At 43.4% G+C, this 19,418-nt stretch overlaps 1 protein-coding gene and 1 pseudogene across 1 annotated transcript in view; one reads left to right on the top strand and one right to left on the bottom strand.

Annotated features, from left to right (window-relative positions):
• Positions 1-706: 706 nt before the first annotated feature.
• LOC122477161 lies at positions 707-10,155 on the bottom strand (annotated as a pseudogene).
• Positions 10,156-10,253: 98 nt separating this feature from the next.
• MCF2 (MCF.2 cell line derived transforming sequence) overlaps positions 10,254-19,418 on the top strand; it is a 75,241-nt gene continuing 66,076 nt past the window's right edge. Inside the window, exon 1 of the mRNA XM_043570027.1 lies at positions 10,254-10,605. Coding sequence (XP_043425962.1) covers positions 10,555-10,605 — 51 coding nt within the window. The 5' untranslated portion in view covers positions 10,254-10,554. The remainder of the gene's footprint in view (positions 10,606-19,418) is intronic.

Here is a 19,418-nt window from a genome sequence, read left to right as displayed (position 1 = left end):
TCCTGGAGATTTTCTCTTCTGCCGGAGCTCTGATTATTTAAAAAAAATGTTTTTTAATGTTTACTTATTTTTGAGAGAGAGAGACAGACTGCGAGTGGGAGAGGAGCAGAGAGAGGGAGACACAGAATTGAAGCAGGTTCCAGGCTCTGAGCTGTCAGCCCAGAGCCTGACGCGGGGCTTGAACTCACGAACCGAGCCGTGAGATCATGACCTGAGCCAGAGTCGGACACTTAACCGATGGAGCCACCCAGGCACCCCTCTGATTATTTAAATGTTTCTTACAAATGCCATCAAGTGACCCTAATTAAGCAGCTTGTACTAAGTTATTTTTTTTAGAGTTCCATTTACGAGAAAGTTTTACTTTTCACATATATGTTCTATGCGTTGGTGTATGTATACGCATTTGTACGTAGTTTTGAAAAATTGTGATAAAATACTCATAACGTAAAATTGACCGCCTTAACCATTTTTTAAAAAGTATAATCTCCATTTGGGGCGCCTGGCTGGCTCAGTGGGTTAAGCATGTGACTCTTGGTTTCCACTGATATCATGATCTCACAGCTTGTGTGGTCGAGCCCCGTGTCGGGCTCTGTGCTGACGGCATGGAGCCTGCTTGGGATTCTTTCCCTCTCTCTACCCTTCTGCTGCTCTCTCTCGCTCCCTCTCTCAAAAGAAAGAAACATTCAAAGAAAGTATAATCTCCACTTTATCTTTTTCCAGAGAACAGTTTTTCTTCGGTCCTCAAGGTCTTAGCTCGTGACATGGGTTTTGGTCAAGGTCGTGGGGCAGCACCCACAGGTCTAGATCGGGGTGGGGGTGTTCGGTCCTTCGGGGCTTCACGAGAGCGATTCCGGACTACCTTGCGTAGAAGTGTAGTCTCATACACGGCTTGGGAAGCACATAGGCATTGAAGACACTACCTTGGGAAAGGTCCCTGATGGCAGTGGCTTCTACTGTGGTCTGAATACCAAAATTCTTCTTCTTCTTCTTTTTTTTAAGATTGTATTCATTTTCTTAAAAGTAGGCTTCATGCCCAGCATGGAGTCCAATATGGGGCTTGAACTCATGACTCTGAAATCAAGAGTCACATGTTCTACCGAGTGAGCCAGCCAGGTACCTCTTGAATAATGAACTTTTTTTTTTAAGTTTTATTTAACTATTCTCTACACCCCACGTGGGGCTCAAACTCATCACCCCGAGATAAGAGTCACCTGCTCTTCTGACTGAGCCAGCCAGAACCCCCTCACACCCCCCCCCCAAATAACGAACTTATTTATTTTTTTTAATGTTTATTTATTTTTGAGACAGAGCATGAATGGGGGAGGGTCAGAGAGAGAGGGAGACACAGAATCTGAAACAGGCTCCAGGCTCTGGGCTGTCGGTACAGAGCCCGACAACGCGGGGCTCGAACTCACAGACCGTGAGATCGTGACCTGAGCCGAAGTCGAAGCTCAACCGACTGAGCCACCCAGGTGCCCCCGGAATATCGAACTTCTTAATGGCCTTGTCCTTGGGCATGCAATGAATGCAGTTGCTACAGCAAATAGGCTGCATGTGGCCATGGCTCTTTGTGTCATGACCCTTATTCCTTCTCTTCTTGGTTATCTTGGAAGTGAGGACCCAAGGGTGCCATCTTAACCATTTTTTATTAAATATGTATTTATTTGAGAGAGAGAGAGAGAGAGAGAGAAAGCGTGCATGAGCAGGGAGGGGCCGAGAGAGAGACGGGTAGAGAGGATCCGAAGCAGACTCTGCTGACAACAGAGAGACCAATGTGGGGCTTGAACTCACGAACCGCGATATCATGACCTGAGCTGACATCGGATGCTTAACCGCCTAAGCTACCCAGGCGCCCCATTAACCGTTTTTAAATGTATAGTTTGGTGGCATTAAGTATATTCACGTTGTTGTGCAGCCATCCCCGCAGTCCATCACCAGAACTCTTGATCTTGCAAAAGCGAACCTCTGTACCCACTAAAAAATAACTCCCTGTCCTCTTCTCCCCCCAGCCCCTGGCTGCCACCATTTTGCTTTCTGTCTCTGGGTATTTGACTACTCTAGGTTCCTCATATAAGTGGAATCATACAGGATTTGTCTTTTTTGTGGCTGGCTTCTTTCATTTGGCGTGATAGCCTCAAGGTCCATCCAAGTTGTATATGTCAGTATATGTCAGAATTTCCTCCCTTTTTAAACACTGAATAATATTCTGGGACATCTGTGTGGCTCAGTTAGTTAAGCGTCTGACTCTTGATTTCAGCTCCGGTCATGATCTCTCTCTGTCTCTGTCTCTCTCTCTCTTTCTCAAAAATAAACATGGAGGGGGGGAGCCTAGATGGCTCAGTCAGTTAAACAGCCGACTTTGGTTCAGGCCGTGATCTCACGGTTTAGGAGTTCGAGCCCCACATAGGGCTCGCTGCTGTCCGCGCAGGGCTGGTTTGGGATCCTCTCTCTCCCTCTCTCTCTGCCCCTTCCCTGCTCACACTCTCTGTCAAAAATAAATAAGCATTAAAAAAAAAGATTGTTGTTTAAGTATACTGTATCCTTGCAAATTTCCTGTCTAGTTCTGTCAGTTGTCGAGAGAGGGGTGGTGAAATTTTTGGACTCAAGTTGTGGATTTGTCGGTTTCTCCCTGTAGCTGTATTAGTTTTTGTTTTACGTATCTTGAAGCTCTGTTATCAGGTGCATAAGCATTTAGGATTATTATGTTCTTTTGATGAACTTACCACTGTTTGATTATCAAATGATTTTCTTTTCTTTTTAAAGTCTGTTTATTTATTTTGAAAGAGAGCGTGTGCACAAAAGAACGGAGGAAGAGCAGAGACAGGGAGAGAGAGAGAATCCCAGGCGGGCTCCATGCTGAGTGTGAGGGACCCAATAAAGCCATCTAATTTTAGACAAATAGATTTCAGAGTCAGGAATATTACTAGATATTAAGAAAATCATTTGAGGGGCACCTGGGTGGTTCAGTCGGTTAAGCATCTGACTCTCTTGATTTCAGTTTAGGTCATGATCTCACGAACTGTGAGATTGAGCCCTGAGTCAGGCTCTGTGCTGACAGCGTGGAGCCGGCTTGGAATTCTCTCTGTCTCTGTCTCTGTCTCTGCCCCTCCCCTGCTCTCTCTCTCTCTCAAAATAAATAAATAAACTCTAAACAAAAATTAAATTGAAAATAAAGTGTGTTTCTTGTAGGTAGTGTATAATTGGGTCTTGATTTTTTTTTTTAATCCAACTTGATCATCTCTAACTTTGAACTGGGATGTCAAGATTATTTTCATTTAATGTGATTATTCATATGGCTGGGTTGAAATCTACCATTTTACTATTTGTTTTCTACTTGTCCCATTAGTTCTTTGTTTTTTTCGCTCCAGTTTTGCTTTATTTTGCATTAAGTATTTTTACTCCATTTTCTCTCCTTTGCCATCATCATAGTTTTTTAAAAGTTTATTTATTTTTTTAAGTAATCTCTACACCCAACGTGAGGCTTGAACTCACAACCCTGAGATCAAGAATCGCATGCTCTTCCAACTGGGCCAGCCAGGAGCCTTGCCCTTGTCATATTTTCATTGCACATTGAATTTTTTTTTATATCCTGATATCTTTATTCACTTGAATTCAGCCAAATAAGAATTACAACTAAACTTCTCAAAAAATTTCTATTAGCAAGCTAAATTCGAAGGCCACCCTATAACTTTCCTCCTAAAAGAATCCTTCAACTTCCATTTAGCACTAAGTATTTATTGAGCACCTACTCTGTGCCCAGTTGTTGGGCAGGCTGTAGAGTAGGACCTTAAACGTGTAAGGCTCATCCCTGCACTTAGATGGCTTTCATTCCGAACGTTCCATAGTTTCCGAGCTATGTGGAGGGCTCTGGGGTAGGGTGCGCACTGAATTTTAACTCACAAAGAATTTATGGTCTTTGCTGTTTCTGCATTCATCAGTAAGAGTTCTATACCATTGTCGCCGTTACGGCTTATGCTGTTTCTTCCACAAATCCATTTGAACATTGCTTATTTCCTGTAGTTTATATCCTGTATTCTTTCAGGCTCACCATAGCTGTAAGTGGTTGATTCTAGCAAGGTTTCTATTTCCTGTCAGGCTGTCAGTCACCAGTTGGGATTTAGGCCCTTAGCATTGGCATGGAAACAGTTATTCCCCAATACTCTTGGCTGTCCAATATGAGGGCTCAGCTGTGGTTTCGACTACATTTATTATATGCATTGTATGAAAATTTCTTCTGACTCTAATCACTCCTTTTGCCTTCTCTCTTGCTCCCTCTTCTTTCTTGCATTGTTTTCATTTAGAACTACTTGGCTGCTTCTTACACTTTGGAGCATGTTGCCATTTTGATTTATGCGGAGACCATCATCCTTATATAAGTTACATTGGCCCCAAACTGTCTTCTAACCGCCCCTCTCGAATCCTCTTTCTTGTATTGTTGTCACATGAATTGTTAATTCGGCTGATTTTTTTTTTTTCATACTGTTTTAGGTGGCCGGGGAAAGGATAATGCTTGGATCATTACTTTTCCAGAAAATTGTAATTTCAGATGTATATCGGAAGAAGTGATAGCGAAAGTGCTGACTTACTTGACATCTATTGCAAGGTATGGCGTTTCGTTACATTTTTTTCAATTTGTTGTGTATCAGGTACCCATTTGAATGTAACAGGAAAATGCCTTTGTAGTGTGGCTGTAATTATTATTGTAAGTGGATTATAAGACTCACCTTCAGAGGAGATAAGAAAGAAAACGTGTAAGGGGAAGCGGACAGCCACCTAAATTGGTAAAAAAAAAAAATTATAATGAGAATCTAGGAAAACAAAATTGGGAGTCTAGAAATAATTGTCTTCGTGAAGAAAAGCATACGTTGAAAACGATGATCAAACTTAAAGCCTTCGATTTGCCTAAAAGGAAATCTTCCTAGCCAAGAGTGAGGGTAAGTTTCCAAAGCTTCCTGAAAGATTGTATTTAGGTTGAAAACAAATTTTTATTTATTTTTTTAAAAGTTTATTTATGTACTTTGAGAGAAAGAGAGAGAGAGAGAATCCCAAGCAGGTTCAGTGCTGTCAGCACAGAGCTGGATGCGGGGCTTGAACTCATGAACTGTGAGATTATGACCCGAGCTGAAGTCGAGTCGGACACTTAACCGACTGAGCCACCCAGGTACCCCCAAAACAGATTTTGTTTGTTTGTTTGTTTGTTTAAATGTGAAATTTATTGTCAAGTTGGTTTCCATACAACACCCAGTGCTCGTCCCAACAGGTGCCCTCCTCCCTGCCCATCACCCACTTTCCCCCAAAAACAGATTTTTAAAGGAAACATTTTCCACTTATTAACCCTGAAGACTAAGAGGGCACAAGTCTACAATGGTAAAAATATGAAGAGTCTCATGAACAAAAGTCAAAATCACAGAAAACTAAATTTATTTTTATTTATTTATTTTTAAAAATAATTTTTTTTAACGTTTATTTATTTTTGAGACAGAGAGACACAGAGCATGAACAGGGGAGGGTCAGAGAGAGAGGGAGACACAGAATCTGAAACAGGCTCCAGACTCTGAGCTGTCAGCCCAGAGCCCGACGCGGGGCTCGAACTCACGGACCGTGACATCGTGACCTGAGCCGAAGTCGGATGCTTAACTGACCGAGCCACCCAGGCGCCCCGAAAACTAAATTTATAGTGTACCCCTTAAAGCCTAAAAGTGGTCTTTTTAGGGCAAATAAAACATTCGTTAAACTTCCTCCTCTAAAGGCACAGACAGGATAGAAACCTGTATTTAACAGTGTTTTTCTGAGTGAGTGAATGGATGGATGGATGGATGGATGGATGGATGGATGGATCATGGGCTCTTGATGGATTGCCATGGAAAGTTAAATCTGATGTAATGAAGGACAGCTGTCTATAAAGTTTTCCCACACCCAGGATTGCACTATGCCAAATTTATCCTAGTGACCTATTTGCATTATGCTATCCCTTGACTATTTAAAAGAATGACATTAGGGGCACCTGGGTGGCTTAGTCGATTAAGCATCTGACTCTTGATTTTGGCTCAGGTCATAATCTCACGGTTTGTGGGATTAAGCCTTGCACTGGGCTCTGTGCTTGATAGTACGTTCTCTCTCTCTTTCAAAATAAACCTAAAAAAAAAAAAAAAGAATGACATTAGTGCTGAAAAAGAAATTTTCAATATTGAGTGGTGGAACATGGAATTAAACTGGTTTTCCCGTGTAGCGCTTTGTGATAGCTTTCCCAATCCAAATAAATTTATCTTTAGCTGAGACGGCAAATGTAAATGAAACAGTCAGAATTAAGGACATACCTAGCAAATTTGGGTAGTTACTAAGCAAAACATGATTTCTTCTTATCTTACAGGCACAATGGATCTGACTCCCGGTTTACCATTATTCTTGATCGAAGATTGGATACATGGTCTTCTCTCAAAATTTCTCTTCAGAAAATCTCAGTAAGTACTGGGGTGCCTGGTTGGCTCGGTTGAGCGTCCGACTTTGGCTCAGGTCGTGATCTCACAGTTTGTGAGTTCGAGCCCCACGTTGCGCTCTGTGCTGACAGCTCGGAGCCTGGAGCCTGCTTCGGATTCTGTGTCTCCTTCTTTCTCTGCCCCTCCCACGCTTGCACTCTGTCTCTGTCTCTCTCAAAAATAAATAAACATTAAAAAATTAAAAAAAAAAACCTCAGTAAGTACCAATGCATTCTGCAGATACTTTTTTTTTTTTTAATGTTTTATTCATTTTTGAGAGCGAGCACAAGCGGGAGAGGGGCAGAGAGAGAAGGGGACAGAAGATCTGAAGTGGGCTCTGTGCTGACTACGGTGAGCCCGATGCGGGGCTTGAACTCACCACCTTGAGATCACAGCCTGAGCCGATATCAAGAGTCAGATCCTTAACCTGCTGAGCCACCCAGGTGCTCCCACTTTTTAACATTTTGATGTGTTAACATTTTGATGTGTCTTTCTAGACATTTCCTCCCCTGGGATAGAGTAGGGCAGTGACTCAACAGTAATAGAACTTAGCTCCCCTGTTGGATTCTAGCCCCTAGCTTCCCAAGACCCAGATGGAGAAAACAGTTTCCCTAAGAGAAAAACATGAGAGCTGCAGTCCTGCTCACAGCCTGGGTGATCTTTCACATCACTAGGCTCACGTGGGTGTGGTGGCATTGTCAGACCCTTCTTCATAGAAGAGGAGGGCAGTGTGGGACCCGTAGACTACCTAGCTGGCAAGATTGGGGCTGTCTGTAGAAGTACCATGCGGTTAACCTCCTCTATCAGACCAGAGTAGCTGGGAATCAATATGTGTGTGTGTGTGTGTGTGTGTGTGTGTGTGTGTGTGTATATATATGTGTATATATATATATATATATATTATTTATTTAATGTTTATTATTGAGAGACCGAGCATGAGTGGGGGAGGGGCAGAGACAGAGGGAGACCCAGAATCCCAAGCAGGCTCCACGCTCGGAGCACAGAGCCCAACATGGGGCTGGATCCCACGAACCGCGAGATCGTGACCTGAGCCGAAGTCGGAGGATGCTCCAGCCGACTGAGCCCCCCGGGCGCCCCCAATACATTCTTTTCTTTGAGAGTCCAGCATCATCCATCATCAGAAATCTTCGTCTCCCCACTGACATGGGAGGCCACTCTCACCGGAGGAGGTTGATTTAGTGGCGAAGGCAAGCCAGAGATCTAAGTTGTTGGACTTCTTGACCGGTGTACCTTTTCCTGTACTAACCTAGCCAATGAGCGTAAGAAATCTACCGGCACTCACATGGTAAAATGCATGAGATTCTGTTCATACCCAGCTTGAATGATTCTTCATCTTGAGCCAATCAGCCAAGTGGGTTTTTTTTTTTTTTGTTTATTTCTTTAACAGAAGTGTTTAACTATAAGCAATGGAGAGAAGAATACCAAATTCATACACGTGACTGAAATAAAATAGCAAAGCCTTGACTTCATGTAATATATTTTTGCTTTTTCAAGTGTTCACGTTTATTAAGTAATGGTCATTCTGTTTCCCGACTAAGTACTGCAGGCAGGTATCATTATAATTGTCTCATAGCTGAGGGAATTACGTCGATATGCACACTCAGGAAAGGTTTTGTGTGAAATCCAAGGTCAAATATCTAAGTAACCAAAAGAGGCGGAGCAAGAATTGAATTGTCATGAACTTCAGTTGTTGCACTTTCCACCTGCTGCTTTCTATCATTTTCCAGATGGCTTGTGGATAGACATAAAAAAAAATTTTTTTAAATTTTTTTAATGTGTATTTTTGAGAGACAGAGAGACAGCCTGACAGGGGGAGGGGCAGAGACAGAAGGAGACACAGAATCCCAAGCGGGTTCCAGGCTCCGAGCTGACAGCACAGAGCCCAACTCTGGCCTTGAACCCATGAACTGTGAGATCATGACCTGAGCCCAAGTCGGACACTTAACCGACAGAGCCACCCAGGCGCCCCTTAAGTGTTTTTTGTTTTTTGGGTTTTTTTTAAAGGTAAAATTCCTTTGGAGAGCATAAATCTGCCTGGTGTATACTATTGAGCCGTGTCAATGGGGCAAAGTCAAGTCAAAGCTGTTGACCTTGCTCTGGCCTTTTAGGATCTGTCCTTGCGCTTGTTGACGAGATTTCAGTTTACAATTCTTTTCTACTTAATATAGCACTTGTTACAATAAAACACTTTTTATTACCCAGCCCAGCTTTTTTCTTTTGGCCAAAACAATCTGCTTGATTAAATTAATTTTCGTTGAGTGACCGTTTGGCACATAGCATCAGTTTTTTTAAGGTTTTATTTTTATTAATCAAATAGGCCACTTGGAACAGAGGGTTTTTTTTTTTTTTTTTTTTTTTAAAGAGAAATATCAGATTTGGTCTTCATGCTGTTGGTTGCAAGTCAACGGAGCAGGAATGACTTGTTTCTTGGGAGGTGTAGCTCCGCTTTCTGCTTTCCTAGGGACGATCTTTCAGTGGGGAAGTGTGAACCCTGTTCAGCACAGACCTTGGCACGCAGGGTTCCTTCATTCTCTTTACTGCCAAAGTGATGGCTCTGGGCAAGATTGGGGGCCCAGGTGATGAAGACGTATGACCAGCTATAGATTACCTTAGGTGTTGTTTCTTTTTAACAGGTTAAATGTTTCTGCTTGTGGTATAGTTTCTACACCCATACCCAAGAGCACATTCATTACAGGGGTGCTTGGGTCGCTCAGTCGGCTAAGCTTCCAGCTCTTGATTTAGGCTCAGGTTGTGATCTCATGATTTGTGAGATCGAGCCCCATGTCGGGGTCTGCACTGACAGCACAGAGCCTGCTTGGGATTTTCTGTCTCCCTGTCTCTGCCCCTCCCTCCTTCTCTCTCTCTCTGTCTCTCTCTCAAAAATATTTTTTTTAATGTTTATTTTTGAGAGAGAGAGAGAGACACAGATAGAGCGTGAGTGCGGGAGGGACAGAGAGAGAAGGAGACACAGAATCCGAAGCAGGCTCCAGGCTCTGAGCTGTCAGCACAGAGCCTGACGCGGGGCTCGAACTCACGAACTGTGAGATCATGACTTGAGCCAAAGTCGGACTGAGCCACCCAAGTGTCCCTGTCAAAAATAAATAAGTAAACATTTTTTAAAAAGCCAGCACGTTAATTACATCCCAACCATTAGTAGCCATCGGGCACTGTTTGCATTAAAGATAAATACTGAATACACGCTAATTTCGAGAGCAAAAGTTGGATTCAGCAAAAAGGATTTCTGGCGAAAATTGCCACTGAAAAGATAAGGTGTAACTATCTTTGGTATGTTACCTTAAACATCCATGAAATAATTACACAACTCAATTTGAAGACCTTAATTTGTAAATTCCAAAATAAACTGCAGTCAGGTTATACTTTTTAATGATGGGAAACAAGATTATTTTCCGTTTGTACAATTGGGGGAAATGTCAGTCTGGAAGAGAAGCCTATCCATTATTAGAAAGTTTGTGTGTTCTTTCTAGATTATCATCAAGACAACATTCCACCAACCGGTAAGCTGTCACAAGGCTTAAACTCAGACTAGCATTTAACCATAACAACAACAACAAACCTGGAGTGAATTTTCAGTTACGGATCAGGGTAGGACAAGAATAAGGGTATCCGTTAATACTACCTTCACAGAGATTCTCCGCATTCCACCTTAAAAATCAAACTGCGTAGAGGAGAAAGCCAGTCCCAGCAAGCCCCTAGGAGAGAGTCATTTTTTTTTTTCCCCCTTTCTCCACTCTTAGGACATGCCTCATCTTCAGCGGTCCGGCAGGAGCTAATCCATGAGGTTCAATCTGGCTAAGTAATTGGGGGAATGTGTCAACTCTGAATTACAATGAGCAGCCGGGAAGGCTCGTCAGCTGACTAATCAGGAAGAGTGGGTGTTTTTGCTGTGCTGCCACGCTGGTAATGGAAGCAGCTACGGTAGCTTTGTTTGATAGAGCTTTTTGGCTGCCGTTTTTAAATACTACCCAAGAAGCAGCTCATATTTCATCCGTGTTGCACTGACAACTGGAGAAGAAGAGTGTTATTGTGTATAGGCGAGATGGCAGAGGCAACTCCCCCGAGAGGCAAGATGAGGTTCAGAAGGAATGCGGTAAGGGCTCTGCCTGCGGTCCTGGAAAGCCTCTATTCCCAAGTTCAAGTGCAGGGATGCTGCGGCATGGTGCTGTAGCACAAACTGCTGCCGAATGAGGCTTTTAAAGGACAGATGGAGAGAGAATGGAGACTTGTGTTTGCATGAATTGCATTGATGCGATCACTGTGATCTTGACATAGGGAAACATAAAGGAGTCAAGGAGGTTGAATGCAATTTCAAAATCTAAATGTGATCAAGTTTATGAGGAAACATCGTCAGGCGTGTTATTTGTCGAAGGCCACGTGAGCGGTTTTGAATCGTTTGGCAGAGTAGCTTTAAATCGCGAGTTAAGATAATATCTAACAAAAAGATTCATCCTTTCACCATGGTCAAGTAGAGTGTGATGTCATGGACAGGTCTGGAGCTGACTTCATCAGCGTTTGAAAAGGCAGCCCTTCCTGGGTGTTACTTACTGTTCCAGTGAAAAATTTTAAAAGTCTGATGACTTGAAATCTTTCTGATTGCAATTGTCTTCCAAATTCAAACTTTAAAGATGCAGAATTCGAGCCTGTTGACAACGTTTTTTTTTTAAGGGAAAGAAGTGACTTGATTTTTATTATAGACTAGAATTTAGAAATCTCTCCATTCAATAGGTTTCACTTTTCTAAGTAAATTTTTCCCTTCATTGGTTCACTTGTGTACTAAATTCCCAGCAAATTTCTTAAGTGACGTTTAGATGTATTTTGGGGGTGTGTGAAATAACACTAATTGAATATCTGGTCATCCACAAGGTTTTAAATGTCACTCTTTTTCTTTGAAAAGTTAATGTTATCGATGTTAGGATTTAAAATACAATCCTTGCTCGTTGAAAAAAATCAAGACAACACACAAACATGAGAAAGTAAAAATCAGCCTTAGGAAAAAAAATGACATCTGGAATCAAAAGTAAGATAAGGAAACTAAACCAGGAAGAGTTTTATTGTGGTTGAAGGAGTGTTAACTTCAATGGGTGAGTAAATGCTTTATTTTCTACTCAAGGTCTTAGCACAGAATGATGTAGTTTAAATTATAGTTTAGGTTATGAATCTTTCTATTTTGACAAAATTGTGTATCTTTAGCTCTACACATGATTTTGTACTTTGGGAATAAATAGTTTCAGACCCGACAATTTGTAGTGTGCAAGAAATGCCTTTGTACGTGCTTCGTGGCATCGGGGGCAGCTGGCATCGGTACTTTTGTTATCAGAAGTAACTGGCTTAAGCTTCCGGAAAGTTCCCGATTCCTTTATGTACACAGATATTTTGTCGGTGACAAATTTAGTTTCGTGTATACGCACCTACGTTAATAGACACACAAGTGAATTCAGGACATGAGCACTCACTGACTACATATACCTAGTAGTAGACCAATAGACTACTGCGTTACACACAGTATAGGTTTCGCCAAGGTAACTATGGCGTGACTGTTGCCCTGAAAGAGCTCTCAATCTATTTCGAGAAGGGAGGACATGTTCATAACTAACTCTTACCAAAGAACTTCCAGGTGGATGGCTTCATGAAGGAAATGAATATTGGTTTGGACCTTAAGCAAGAACGTAGGTTTCTATTACCTTTCTTTGTTTCTCTCCTCCATTCTTCTCTTAAATGAATTCTTTCAAGTGGCCCCTAGGGATCAATGTCTTGAAATGCAATTTATTGCATTAAGTCGGAAGCCCAGAACTCTAGTGGAAGTCTCATTTGTTCTGTTTACATGGGTTGGCTTGACCAGGGTAAAAAATGTGAAACTCACCGGTGACACAGCGGTTTGACCTTGCAGGATCTCTGGAGTTGGGCTGATTTTGGAGACTGTGATGTAAGTAGCACCTGAGAAGATGGGACAGTGGATTTAAAGTCCAGAGAGAAGATTAAATGGGTTACTTGGTGGAAATTGCAATGACTGTGGCCAAGTGGGAGGGAGGGCATGATAACAGATAAGTGACGAGAAGGACAGAGGTCAAGGAAGGACTGTTGCCCACGACTCTTCTGCCCCTGAGGTCATGTGGCAAGTTACTTGGAGGTCTGCAGAGTCACTCCTACTTCCTGTACTCTGTAAGGGCGCGGTGTGGGAGAACAGTGTGGAATTCGTTCATGACGCTGGAAATTCTTCTCTGTACCTGAAGTCGTGAAATTGTCCTCGGTGTATTCTGAAGAGGTAGTTCGGACCGTATCAAGGTGAATCACATGGCCACGCCTGAGCGTTCTATTCTGTTAGGCTATTGGATTAGAGCAGTCTCTGTTCAATGGGCTCCATGATGCCAGATTCTTTCCCCCAGTTTCTTTTGACCATTAATATTTGTCCCATTCTGTTAGATGTTCGGGTCAAGTGATTCCTGAATGCCAGGCAGCAAGTGTCAGTGTGCATTCAGCCTGTGTAACACTGAAAAGTGTTCTGTGTCTTAGAAAGAGCTTTCCCTGAGGATTCAGGTAGGCCTGGGTGCCCCTGCTCACTGGCTGAACCCTGGACAAGTTACTGCACTGCTCTGTGCTTCGGTTTGTGCATCCGAAAAAGGCCGTAAAAGCTACTTGACCGCAGTGTTATGGGGGTTCACCAGGTAATGTGTGTACCAAGCCTCGCACATCTGTAATAGGCTTTCAGTCAAGGGTTCCGTCTTAGTGTTACTGCGTTGCTTTGCCTTAGAGATTAAAACACGGAGAAAGTCTGTAGGAATAGAAGTTGTTTTATCGTAACGTAACCAAACTTTTGCGATGTATAACGCACTTTAAACATTTTTTTCCCCAAGTTTATTTAAGAGAGGGAGAAAGAGAGCAAGCACCAGTGGGGTAGGGGCAGAGAGGAGAGAGAGAGGGGAGAGAGGAGAGAGAGAGAGAGAGAAAGAATCCCAAGCAGGCTCTGCACTGTCATCGTGGAGCCCTACACGGGGCTCGAGCCCACAAACCGTGAGTTCATGACCTGAGCCACAATCAAGAATCAGATACTTAACCGACTGAGCCCCCCGGGCGCCCCTGAACATTTTAAAAGAAATAAGTACAGAATCACAGACAAGTGTATACAGGGTGTATGAATTGCCTCTCTTTGGTACTACACAAAGGATTTAGGCGAGGTTAATTTCCAGACTTCAGGAGCGAGATGATGCATCCAAGTGTATGCCTTTTGTTGTTCTTGCTGTCCGTACTGCTATAAGGCTATGTAGCTGTGGAATTTGAGGGTAGGCGTGAGGAGAAGGGAGCAGATCTTCTCTAGGAAGGAAAGGTGAGAGAGAGAGCGAGCTAATTCTGTGCCCATTAACCGGAAGAACCAGAGAGATCTGCTGCGGGGGCGGGGGGGGGGGGGGGAGGGGGGCGTGTCACACATAGTGACTGGAGAAATGTCAGCATGTTCATTCTACGGAGGTGCCTTTAAGCAGTCACATGTTGAAACTCTCAAACAAAAAAAAAAATGCCCGCAAGAAGCTAAAAGCAATGCTGTTTCCTCTCCCGTGCTGGCTTTTTTTTTTTTTAATAAAAACAAAAACAAAATCAAATAAGGCTGACCTTTGGCCACATCGCTTTGCTCTTTTGACAGGCTCTCAAACACGATTTATAGTTTTACAATCTGGGGTTTGTGGAGAAAATAGAAATTGTGCTTTTTCATGTTTATATAACCATAAAGATTAGGGATTCTTAAAGCAGCATACCAAAGAATTTAGAAATGTAGTATCCCCAAACAGAAATGGAAAAGCTCAATGGTCTTGGGTTATCTTTGCTGTAAGATATGTGCGTCTGATACTAGTTATGATAGGTGATATGCTGTTTGTTCATTTAAACACTAGTTTTGGGGCGCCTGGAGGGGGGCTCAGTGAAACATCCGACTCTTGATTTGAGCTCCGGTCGTGATCTTGTGGTTTCTGAGTTTGAGCCCCGCAGTCGGGCTCTGCACTGACAGTGCGGAGCCTCCTTGGGATTCTCTCGCTCTCTGCCCCTCCCCCGCTTGTGCACGCTCGCTTCCTGTCTGAAAATAAAATAAACTTAAAAAATAAACAATAGTTTTAAAATGGATTACCTTGAAACTTTTAGGCAAATGTGTGCATACTGTATAGAGAAAAAGCACTCTCTCTCCCTATGTGTATGCTCATAGTCAAACATATGCAACCTGGTCTTAAATCCATATGGCCTTTCTGGTTAAAATTTCTCGAGTGCTCTGTCCCGTCGAGATTCTCCTAGCCAGCGATCAGAGAGAGGAGCATATATTGATACCTACCCGTGTTCAGATGACATGAAGCTTTCGGTCACAGGTCACAAGCTGGTAGTCCAAAGATGTGTTCTGTTTAGGTCATACAGTGTTTCAACAAACTTTGAACTTGTTTCCCATCTTTAAAAATCCTGACGTTTCACACAACTCTGGATTTCTGGCTTCTTTTGAGAAATTGAAGATTTGGCAAAGCCCACCTTTCCACCTGACATTTAGCTGAAACTGACTAGTGGTGCCCCTCCCCCCCCCCCCCCAATGCTCTCCAGTTCACCATAATCCCCACCATTTCCTGTGACTACTCATCATCCGGGAAGAGTGTGAGTTGCCATTTTCCACCTCCTTCAGGCTGTGTTTTGATGAAACCCTGCCTACTTCACGTGTTTCCGTTCTTCCCCTAACACATGGTAGGCATTCACATTGGGCACCTTTGTTTTGGGTTTCAGGTTTAGACTCTTGACCTTGAACCCGATCCTTGTACCATCGTTGCCACGCTTCCCCAGATTCCTCCTGTTGCTCCTTTTTCTGTCCATTAGGAGTTTCTCCAGAGGAAGGAAAGCTGAAGTGAAAATACTCTTTTTATTTTTCAATCATAGCCTGTTTAAGAGTCAGGGGAATGTGTTTTTTGTTTTTAATTTTTAAAAATTTCTAATGTTTGTTTATTTTTGAGAGACAGAGAGAGACAGAGTGTGAACAGGGAAGGGGCAGAGAGAGAGGGAGACACAGAATCCGAAGCAGGCTCCGGGCTCTGAGCTGTCAGCCCAGAGCCCGACGCGGGGCTCGAACCCACGGACCGTGAGATCATGACCTGAGCCGAAGTCAGACACTTAACCCACTGAGCCACCCAGGCGCCCCAGGTGAATCTGGGTTTGCATTCTGCCACTTACAAGCTAGAAGTTTTTGGAAAATTGCTAACCTCCCACAACCTCAGTGTATTACTTCCCTTTTGCTGCTGTAACAACTTACCACAAACTTAGCAGCTCGAAACAACACAAATGTATTCTGTTAACAGTTCTGGGATCAGAAGTCCAAAATGAGTCTCACTGGGCTAAAAGAAAGGGGTTCGTAGGGCAGCGTTCCTTCTGGAAACTCTGGAGGGGAATCCACTTCCTTGACTTTTCCAGGTTCTAGAACCGCCCACCTTCCTTGGCTCTCGGCCCTGCATCCCTGCCCTGGGCTTCTCATGTCACATCTTCTCTGACTCTCCTGCCTCCCTCTTCGTCTAGTAAGGATCTTTGTGCTTACATTGTTCCCACTGCAAGAGTCCAGGATTATCTCCCCATCTCAAGACCCTTAACTTCCTCATATTTATAAAGTCCCTTTTGCTTTATAAGGTAATATATTTACAAGTTCCAGGGATTAAGATGTGGGCATCTTTGGGGAGTGATTATTCAGCCTACCACAGGCAAGTTCTCCAGTTGTGAAATAAGGATAAGATTAGAATCTAATGTATGCACTCAGCACAATATCGTAATTATGCTCATGGTGATCATGATTCCTGTAAAAGGCTTTCAGTAAAAAGCGACATTCTCACCCATGGCCAGCTAGTCAGTCTCCTTTCCCTTACCATAAGGCCTTCAGAGGTCCCAAACATACATAAATGTGTGTGTGTGTGTGTGTGTGTGTGTGTGTGTGTACTTTAAAAAGTTTTGGGGCGCCTGGGTGGCTCAGTCGGTTAAGTGTCTGACTCTTGGTTTTGGTTCAGGGCATGATCTCATGGCGTGTGAGTTCGAGCCCTTGCATCGGCCTCTATGCTGACAGCGGGGAGCCTGCTTGGGATCCTCTCTCTCCTTCTCTCTCTGCCCCTCCCCCTCCTCTCAAAATAAGTAAATAAACTTTTAAAAAAAGTTTAAAAATGTTGGTGTTCGAATATAGTTGACGCACAGAGTCATGTTAGTTTCAGGTGTGCAACACAGTGATTGGATGCTTCTATAAGTTCTACTGTGCTCGGGGCAAGGGTAGCTATCGTCTGTTACCCTACAAGGCTGTACAGTCTCATTTTCGGAATTCTTTGCGCTGCACGTATGTAAGTGTTTGCTCGAGAGAGTTATGAAACGGAGTCATTCATGCGAGGTTATGGATTTGCTGTAACTAGACAAATATGGCAAGCACCTTTTTAGGTTGGGAAAGTAAATGGGACCAGGATCAAAAACTCCAGTCTATCCGATTGGCACAGGGGATTCAGTGGGTGGGAGGGACACAAACCATATACGTGGTCTGAACTGTGTGATTTCGTTTTCTAAAAAAAAATAAATACATAAATAACCGACCAGTCAGATGGATTTATTCCTCTAAATGGCTTTTAAATTTGAGAGTAGCTGTTAGTTTAACGGAGCCCGTGTGTTCCAGGACGATCTGTGTGGTCGCGAAATAAAGATTCTCTACCTATCCCATCACGAAAAACACTGTAAATGCAAGTATGCAGGCAATAACTGAAGTTTTCATCCTTGATGATGCATTTTCTTTAAAAATGCTAATTTTGTGGGCTTTTGGCCACAAGTGAATCCCTAAACATTTTGAAGGAATTAAGGAAGGACAACGTATGGCAGAATAATCAGGAAGTTTTCCTTAAGCATGATATGATTAGAATGTAGAACTCTCCTTAGAAGGATTTTTTTTCCAGGTGTCCATGTTTGGGGCAAACCACTTTGTCAAATATAGGCAATGACTGATTCCGTAAACGGGGGCGCCTGGCTGGCTCAGTCGGAAGAGCGTGCGACTCTCGGTCTCGGGGTCGTGAGTTCAAGGCCCGCGTTGGGTGTAAGAGATCACTTAAATAAATAAATAGATGAAGACATAAATAAGTAAACGAGACAGTTAAATGAGATGGTTAAAATGTTAAAAATAATAGCTACATAACATCCCTGACTTTTAAGCAGCGGAGCACCCCCAAACCCTGCCTGGATTTGCTTCCCTGTGGATTCTATAGACCATGATTCTGCTTTTTCTCTCCTCTCTCCTTTGTTCCCTGCCGTGTGATGGACCTTGGACCTAGGTGCTGGGACAACCTTGCTCTCCCTGGCGTGGCAGGCTAGAGACCAGGGCCTTCACCCCAGGCAGAGAGTTGCCAGGCTTTAAGTTGGTCAGGCTTAGGGCCACCTAAAGATTTCCTATGTGATACCAGAGACTATGGTGTTAAGGAAAGTCCGAGAGAAAAAGATGATGAGACCAGATCAACCTAGGGTCCATGAAAGAACAAAACACATTTTGCCATAAGTGTTGACAGAGGTCGGGTGCTTTCACTTCCATCTTTCAGAACATTTTTTTCAGAAAAAAAGAAAAAGTGGAAAGGCAGCTGGGTCAAGGCAGGAAAGTATAATGGCTTTGGGAACTTACCCGTGTGAAGAAGAAGGAGAGGCTTAACTCCTAAAGCAAATGGCATCGAACTAGAATCTATGCTTTCTATCTAAAAATAGGCCCAGAGGGGCGCCTGGGTGACTCAGTTGGTTAAGCAACTAACTTCGGCTCAGGTCATGATCTCGCGGTCTGTGCGTTCAAGCCCCGCGTCGGGTTCTGTGCTGACAGCTCGGAGCCCGGAGCCTGCTTTGGAGTCTGTGTCTCCCTCTCTGCCCTTGGCCTGCTCGCGCTCTGTGTGTGTCTCTCTCTCTCTCTCTCAAAAATAATAAACATTAAAAAAAAATTTAAAAATAGGTCCAGAGTTCTCCCAAGGTTCTGTCAGAATCTCCCCTTTAAGCAAGCCTTTATCAGAGCCCCTGGGTGGCTCAGGCGGTTAAGCATCCAACTCTTGATTTCCGTTCAGGTTGGGATCCCAAGGTCATGGGATCGAGCCCTGCATCGAGGGAGAATTGGGATTCTCTCTGCCCCTCCCCTGCGCGCGCTCTCTCTCTCTCTCTCTCTCTCTCCCTAAGTCAATAAAAAAACTTAAAAGAACCCAATACGACAATGTATGTTAACTAACTTGAATTGAAACAAATGAAAAAAAAAAAAGCAAGCCTTTATCAATATCCTGGAAGTTTTCTACCTAAGCCTACTCGTCTTTAGATCCAAGAATGCAAGGTAAAATTTAAAGCCTATCTTCTTTTTTTTGGGGCTTAACAAAGTTCCTCTGTGTTCGTTATTTAATTTAATTCTTATGATAACTATAGGAAGTACGTGCCATGTTTAACATAAAATACACACTATGTACATCACAGAGGCATCGTTGGGACTCTGTCTCTGCTTCTAGTCCTATACGCATGTTAGCTGCGTGCGTTGAAGTAAGTTTTCTCCAGCAGGTTCACGGCGACCAGCAGCTCTGGAACCGCACCCTCAAAGTGTTCTTCCCTCGACACTGGTGTGAAAAATCCCAGGGCAGGACTTCATCCCACCACTGATCGCTGTGTGTTAGGGCGGCAAGGTCATGTAGGAAGATCACAGTTCTTTTTTTTTTTTTTTAAATCTTTATTTTTGAGAGAGACACGGTGGGAGCGGGGGAGGGTGGCAGAGAGAGGGAGACACAGAATCTGAAGCAGGCTGCAGGAGGGGTGAGGGGTCTCTCTGGGGTCTCTTTTAAGAGGGCACGAGTCCCCTTCTGATGGCTCCGTTCTCATCACGTTGAGGGCTGGGTTTCAGCACAGACTTTGGGGGACATAACCATTTAGTACCTG

This window comes from Prionailurus bengalensis, chromosome X (assembly GCF_016509475.1).
Source record: "Prionailurus bengalensis isolate Pbe53 chromosome X, Fcat_Pben_1.1_paternal_pri, whole genome shotgun sequence".
Taxonomy (NCBI): domain Eukaryota; kingdom Metazoa; phylum Chordata; class Mammalia; order Carnivora; family Felidae; genus Prionailurus; species Prionailurus bengalensis.
This window is presented reverse-complemented; position numbering and strand designations above follow the sequence as displayed.